The sequence below is a fragment of the Saccostrea cucullata genome, unplaced genomic scaffold (assembly GCF_032062105.1).
Source record: "Saccostrea cucullata isolate Sc308-1 unplaced genomic scaffold, CSIRO_AGI_Scuc_v1 ctg3827, whole genome shotgun sequence".
In the NCBI taxonomy this organism is placed as follows: domain Eukaryota; kingdom Metazoa; phylum Mollusca; class Bivalvia; order Ostreida; family Ostreidae; genus Saccostrea; species Saccostrea cuccullata.
Window position 1 is genome coordinate 39,248 of NW_026932209.1, and position 7,699 is coordinate 46,946.

At 34.3% G+C, this 7,699-nt stretch overlaps 2 protein-coding genes and 1 pseudogene across 2 annotated transcripts; all 3 read right to left on the reverse strand.

Moving 5' to 3' along the window:
* Nucleotides 1–2,354: 2,354 nt before the first annotated feature.
* LOC134234656 (uncharacterized) lies at nt 2,355–4,029 on the reverse strand. The gene is made up of 2 exons (XM_062716721.1): nt 2,811–4,029; nt 2,355–2,764 (listed from the first exon to the last, which is right to left on the reverse strand). Exon 1 carries the CDS (start codon nt 3,719–3,721, stop codon nt 3,083–3,085), a length of 639 nt encoding a protein of 212 aa, XP_062572705.1. The 5' UTR covers nt 3,722–4,029; the 3' UTR covers nt 2,355–2,764; nt 2,811–3,082.
* A 1,153-nt stretch (nt 4,030–5,182) lies between these two features.
* LOC134234654 (uncharacterized) lies at nt 5,183–6,151 on the reverse strand. Its single transcript, XM_062716719.1, has one exon. It carries the CDS (start codon nt 6,149–6,151, stop codon nt 5,183–5,185), a length of 969 nt encoding a protein of 322 aa, XP_062572703.1.
* LOC134234655 (uncharacterized) lies at nt 5,466–7,263 on the reverse strand (annotated as a pseudogene).
* Nucleotides 7,264–7,699: the final 436 nt, after the last annotated feature.

Here is a 7,699-nt window from a genome sequence, read left to right on the forward strand (position 1 = left end):
ATCAATTAAGTACAGGTAAGTATAATAATGCTGACAATCTATGAACTTACGCAAAGCTGTGTACCTATTAATGCCGGTAAATAATATGACTGTACATATAGTGTTAATGAGGGGGTTGGGGTATTTTCCTGATAATGTATCAGAAATTTAGAAATAGAAGTCAATAAACAAGAAAAAACATTTTCTTCACTGTTACGAATGCAGTACATTTTGCATGTACGGAATTTCGATGTACATTTTCTATACATCTGTCAACGAATGTAGCTTATCAATATTATAGCTATCTTTTTTTATGATAGACAGTCGGTATACATTACTTATTGATCTTGACTTGGGTATATTATTGCGGTGTTGACATTAAATTGTCAAACACTAAATACTGTACCACAATGAGGAAAAGCTAAAGTCGGACAACATCGAATGTCGGACAGTTTTCTCTTTCAGAATAAAATCGTTTCTAAATTAAGTGTCATGTGTATTTTTCTTTCAGTATCTCCGTCTACAGGATGATTTTGGTTGTTTTGTACATTTAAATAGTCGTGAAAATGTTTAAAAAAATGTCTGAAATTTGCAGGATACATACGCATCTCATGGATCCGGATAAAATTCGCATGCGCACCGAGCATGCACCTGTCGACAGTGACCTAGTTATCCTTGGCGAAATCTTCAGTTTGCCGTCGATACTCTGTGATTGCCAGTATATTTTGTAATTAAATCATACTTTTACATGATAAATATTAATTATTAAAGACGATGAAGACAAATATAACTTCTTAAAATCATTTATTTTGATTTGGCGATTGTGGCCACGACCAACATAATACAATATATATTTTATTAATCGTTATAACATAACTTCTTATAAACCTTATATCCTTATCCTTATAAACCTTATCCTTATAAACCTTATATCCTTATCCTTATAAACCTTACGAGGGTTGTCCCGTAAAATCGTGGACAAGTTGTCTAGTTTGAAAAATAATCATCACTGCGTTCTTAAATTTTCACTACTCTTTAGTACATATATTATGAATATACAGAGCAAATTTCAAATAGATATATGCATAAATAAACAAATTATTAGATGTTATGTTATGTATTGTATCGCCCTACGGCGCACGGATGATAACGTCAAAGTGTCTAAAACAGCGTCAAATTTCATCTTTGCTAAAATAAAGTTGGATAAGTCCCACTTAAATTTTAAAATTCCACTGATTCACCTTCGAGGGTGTTTATAACCAGATAAGGAACCCATCTGGCACGCACATGCAATCTTTTGAAAATTCATTAGCAAGTTTTGGACAGTATTCTCTTCAGCATTCAAATAACAGAGAATCTCATATCAACGGTCGACAATGACAGCGTCTTTTGCTATTACAATAGGAGTTTGTCCGTATATCTTGTACTACCTGAGAACTCAATCAAAAAGAATTAGCTAAGAAAACTTTCATTTTATTTATATTCTAAAGATCTGGTGATTTTTGTCATATTTTATTTCTTCTGTATTCATTTAAAGTCTCTTAAGGTGGCATTACAACATCCAAATATAACTGAACTGCTCTCCGGTGCGCCGTAACGTCATCAAAAATCGCGGTTTTTCGTGTCTTGTGTTTACCACTTTCCAATTTCGAATGCTCGGGAAACTGCCAAAAATTAACCAAATGCCTTGAATTTTTTAGAAAGACAATAAAATTGATTAAGGAATCGAATTATGATACTTTTGATCCCATTTTTATGTATTGAAAACTTTTATTACGAATTAATTCTTGTGTATTCTCTTATATAACCTTGTTATTTTTACCGTGCGCCGTAAGATCGTACCCTGTGCATATTTAAACATAATAAAATCTTTATTTTTGTCTATATATTATCAAAAACATAATGATGCACTTAAATATGATGAATAAACGTTTACTGAAAATTTTAGCTTAGTGCGCCCATTACTTTTCGAGAGAAACGCTTTGTCCACGATTTTACGGGACAACCCTCGTATATCCTTATCCTTATAAACTTTATATCCTTATCCTTATAAACATTGTATCCTTATCCTTATAAAGTCCTGAAGATTTGAATACTGACAACATTCAAGCTGGTACTGGGTTAGCAGATACTCAGCAGAAGTTGTGAAAAAATAATTGTATCATGGAAGGCTTCTCGAAAAACCGCAGTGACTCTCCTTCACATCTCTTTATATGCAGGTCGTGACGAATGGAATTTCTAACACAAGTATAACTGTCCAAACCAATGTCTCTCACATTTCACATGACACAGTTCAAGGTTGCCTGAAAATATTCAGAAAACTACGGCAGAAAAATGCAATGGCAAAATAGATCAAATTGACAAATGCATATAAATATTATTATATAGATATACTTGATGTTATAAATAAGGGGAATGGGAGGGTGGGATTTTTAAGCTAAGAGACAAACAACACCCACCTCTCAATTCAACTCTAACAAATATTGTGACGTCAAAATTTAACAACAATAACGTCATCTATGGCAGGGCATTACGCGTTCAAATCCATGGCGCGGATCTGAGACGTAGTATTAACCATCGCTATAATAATTGGATTTATTTCAAAAAGGAAATAAATCTTATTATTAAAGACGATGAAGACAAATATAACTTCTTAAAATCATTTATTTTGATTTGGCGATTGTGGCCACGACCTACATAATACAATATATATTTTATTAATCGTTATAACATAACTTCTTATAAACCTTATATCCTTATCCTTATAAACCTTATCCTTATAAACCTTATATCCTTATCTTTATAAACCTTATATCCTTATCCTTATAAACTTTATATCCTTATCCTTATAAACATTGTATCCTTATCCTTATAAAGTCCTGAAGATTTGAATACTGACAACATTCAAGCTGGTACTGGGTTAGCAGATACTCAGCAGAAGTTGTGAAAAAATAATTGTATCATGGAAGGCGTCTCGAAAAATCGCCAAATGGTTGTCCGTTGAAAATGACAACCACCGCCAACGAAGTTAGGTGGAATGAGAGACGCAAAAATATATGTAGGTGTGACCACATCTTGAAGCCTAAACTACGTATGTAACCTTTTATAGAAAAACATATTCTTGCAAAGCCATTTGTAAGTTATATAGCAAGAAACAATTACCGATGTACGACAGGTGAACTCCATCACTACTAAACATTTCATTTGAATCCCAAGTAATCTCTGGGTATTTGATAAAGAATCCACCATTGACAGTAACTAAGTGATTCATAAAATTATTGAGTCTAACAGTAGCAAGGTTTTGAGATTTTGAGTTTGAACTAAAACGCCATGAAATTCTTGGCAAAATATTTGACCAACCAATTGTTGTGTTGGGTAGTAGCTCCTCAAGATTTTTGAGAGTTGAACACATATTTGACCGTAGTTGCAGCAACGGAATTTTACCTATGTCATTCCCTCCACAATGAATGATTAAAATTTTTGGAGGTGATTCATAACGTAACAAAAGTTTTATTTTTGGAATAAGGTCAAACCATTTCATACCTCCCTTTCCCTGCCAAAAAATTCTGTATTTTCTTCGTTTTAAACCTAAATCCACACCATCAAAGGATTTTCTTGCATAGTAGAATGCCCATTTAATAATTGAAGAACCAACAATCCAAATAACCTTTTCATCTCCTATATAAAAATATGAAAATTCAATCAAGAACATACTAAATCCTAATATACCGTTTGAAGGCATCTGAACTCCATCTACCTTGCTTTTTAATTTCTGATTCTGACTGACCGGAAGAAAAACTATCTGACGCAGCACCAATACGGAATGAGTGAGATTTGTACTTGGAGTTTGGAAGACCGGCTATTTCAAGACACTTATTTAATACTGAACAGAATTGAAACCTTGTTAGAGGACTACCATCCATATGTTTAAATAATTGACCGTCAAATTTCGGCCTCATGGTGATGTACCTTTTCAACCAGTCAAATGGACAGATAGAATTCTTTGATTGATTCAAACAAACGGATGTTCCTTTCCCAAGTTGGTCAGTTTTTGAGAAAGGAACTCTAAGCTCTACGAAGTTTTCCCCAGATGTTTCATTTTTTCTAAATTTTACATGTTCAATAGAAATAATTTGATTTGCTTGATTTGAACTACTAAAGGTAAATTCACCGATTCTAAGAAAAGCATGATAGACTACCGAAAATGCCGTTGAAAAAAGAATGGACTCAAAATTCGATGAACAAACTAAATTTGTTGCTGTTATGTTTCTCAAGAATATGTTTTGTAATAGGAAGTCTACAATCTTTGGAATGGTTTGACCTTTTGATTCCTTCCAATAATTTTCTAATTAGAAAGTTTTTTGTATTGTCACAGAAACCCAATGTTTTGCATTTGAAACTTATTCCTGATATATAGGATGAAATAGTAGAATGAGCTAAACCTTGCAGGGATAAATGAGCAATAAACATACAAATGTGTGGAACAGGTGGGGGCCAAACAGTACAAAGTTCATACAAAATTCTGAATTGCTCAAAGCTTTTTAGACTTGTGGAATATGTTTGCCTTGTATTTACTGATACCGAATTAAGTGTCAAGCGTTTAATTTCAGTTCCAAGATCAGTTTTACAAAATCTTCTGGAATAGGTGTCGGATCTTGATTGGAGGTTGGGGCAAGAACTCGAAAACTGGTCCACTGTTTGCGAGAAATAGAATCCGCGATAGCATTATCATAACCATCTATATGACAAGCTTTAAAGTAAAAATTGTTTACCATGGAATGTAAACCCAATGGCCGAACCAATTCCATAACTCGAGGAGATTTTGATGATTTTTTGTTTAAAATGGAAACTAAAGCTTTGTTGTCAGTATGCAACATTATTTTTTTGTCTAGAAATTCATTCTTAAATAAGAAAATTGCAAGGACAATTGGCACTAACTCTAAAATGTTATGTCTAACATAATGTCTGGATTCTTCCAGCTATCTGGCCAACCAAAATATGCCCATTGCCCATGAAGGTAAACGCCGCAACCTAAATGTTGATTGCCTGTACTATCAGTGTAGAGATGAAGTTGGTCATTAGACAACCAATTAACAGTCATGAAATTTAAACTGCCATTAAACCTGTGTATGAAATCTAACCACACAAGAAGGTCAAATTTCATTCCCTTTGTTACTCTAATGAAATGACTTGGGTATTTTATTCAACACATAGCATCACAAAATCTTCTATTAAAGGCCCTAGCAGATGGAATAGCTTTAGCACAAAAAATCAGAGAACCTACCAAAGATTGTAATTCTCTAAGCGTAACTTTTGTTTTTTGTAACATATCAAGCAGTAATTTCTCCAGGTCGATAATTTTTTCTTCAGGAATTCGAACAACCATCTTATCTGTATCGATTTCTATACCCAGGAATTGAAGTACCGATTTTGGGCCCTCTGTTTTCTCTTCTGCAAGAGGGATGCCAAAAGCAGAGCAGGTATTTTTGAATGATAACATTAACAGGTTACATGTTTCTAATGTGTACCCAGCAAATATGAAGTCATCTAAGTAATGGTTCAGAGTGTGAACTCCAGTTTTTTCTTCTACTACCCACTGAATAAAATGTGCAAACTTTTCCCATAAAGCACAACTAATTGAACAACCCATTGGTAGACACATATCGTAATAATATTGATCATTAAACTTGACACCAAGTAATTGATGGTCAGAAGGGTGAACCGGAAGTAATCTAAAAGCTGCTTTCACATCCATTTTTCCCAGATAAGCCCCCTTTCCCAGTGACCCTACCATGTCTAAAACCTCGTCAAAAGAAGTGTATTGAACAGAACAAGCTTCAGGGTCTATGAAATCATTAACACTGAAATTAGAAGGATATGAAAGGTGGTGAATGAGACGCCAACCCCCATCCTTTTTTGACACTACTCCAATAGGTGATAGCCTTAAATTGGACAAAGGTTCATGATTGAAAGGACCTGCTATTCGACCCAAAGAAATTTCTTTGTCAATTTTTTCTTTTACCTCTTTTGGGTGATCGTTCACAGAAACTAAATTTTTACAGGTTGTTGACACTCTTGGACCTTCATAATATAGATAAATGCCTAATTCAAACCCGTTCTTTAATTCATTAGCTACAGTTTGATTTGGAAAAAATGACAGATAAGGACACATATTATTCAAGTTAATTGGTGTTAAACCTGTTCTTACGAAAGGGGCCTGTTGAATATTTGCTGCCTGGCTGACGAAAAGTTGAGAAGGGGGCTTGAAAAGCCCTAGAGGACGATGTCCTTTGTACAGCTTGTTTATCAGGACAGTGAATTGCAGGATGTTTGTTTTGACACTTTAAACACTGGTGTTGATATTGACAATTTTGCATGCGACAAGAGCCTTTGTTGTTGTATTCATAACAAAATTTTGAGCTGACCTGAGAATTTTTATATAATGAGTTAGTAATTGGGGTTATGTAAATAAGCCAAAGCTCGGGGTCGATTTTGTCCCAGGAAATACTGATATCTTTGGCTCTTTTCAGTCGAAATTGTCGGTCGTATTCTCTCCAACCTAATCCACCAGAAACTCGACTGGCACCGAGTTTGACATTAGCCATGTATTTGATAAGGCTGTGAGTTTGATCAATATGTGCTGACAAATATATACTCATATAAATAAAAAAATGCATCCAGCCAAGTGTCAATTGTTGTAATTTTGATTGTATTTGCAGGTTTTAGTGTGAGTTGACCATTTGTAAATAGAACTCTACTCTCCTGTGCATCAATATCTGTTTGCTTATTCAAAAGTGTATGCAATTCTACAAACTCCCCTTTCATAATTTTTTGTTTAACTGACTGTGCAACATGCATACCTAGATCATCATTTACACTGGTTATGCTCTGAGGCATTGAACATGTAGGGGAAATTGTGTCAAAACAAATGACTTGATCTGAATCGGAATTTTGTACATTGTCAGTTGATGTAATAGGTGTACTAGAGACTTTGCTACCTTCAGTCGATGACGATGGTGTGTCGAGCCGTTGAGATATGATCGTCTCTATCGTCTTGTTAATTTCAGGTAGCATCTTTTCCGCTACTGAAGAAACAACTTCCTCAAGATCTGGCATTGCCTCCTTGATTGTATCCGAGTTTGGAGTTGGGCCTGAGTTATTTACTTTCCGACATCTTTTCTTTACGCCCGGAAGTCTGGCCTTCCCTGCAAATTTCCTTTTACCGTTCGTTGCCGTTGGCCTCCCTCCTTCGTCAGTTGAGTGTGACTTTTGTCGTGGTTGCATCTCTCTCAATTCAACTGTAACAAATATTTTTAAGCTAAGAGACAAACAACACCCACCTCTCAATTCAACTGTAACAAATATTGTGACGTCAAAATTTAACAACAATAACGTCATCTATGGCAGGGCATTACGCGCTCAAATCCATGGCGCGGATCTGAGACGTAGTATTAACCATCGCTATAATAATTGGATTTATTTCAAAATGTGATTGCCAGTATATTTTGTAATTAAATCATACTTTTACATGATAAATATTAATTATTCCTATAATAATAACTTTATGGTGGATATTTATTTATAAAACCATGAAAATTAAACTGTCCAACTTTACATACTCGGTCATTTAAAGTCGGAGCGGACAGAACATTATATTGAATAAATTGTATTTTAATCGTCATATTTAAGAAAAATTAGAACAATTTATTATAATGTTATT

Excerpts from the sequence above, each read along its gene's own strand:
- LOC134234656 (XM_062716721.1), bottom strand. The coding sequence starts at position 3,721 with ATGCCTTCAAACGGTATATTAGGATTTAGTATGTTCTTGATTGAATTT.
- LOC134234654 (XM_062716719.1), bottom strand. The coding sequence starts at position 6,151 with ATGTGTCCTTATCTGTCATTTTTTCCAAATCAAACTGTAGCTAATGAA.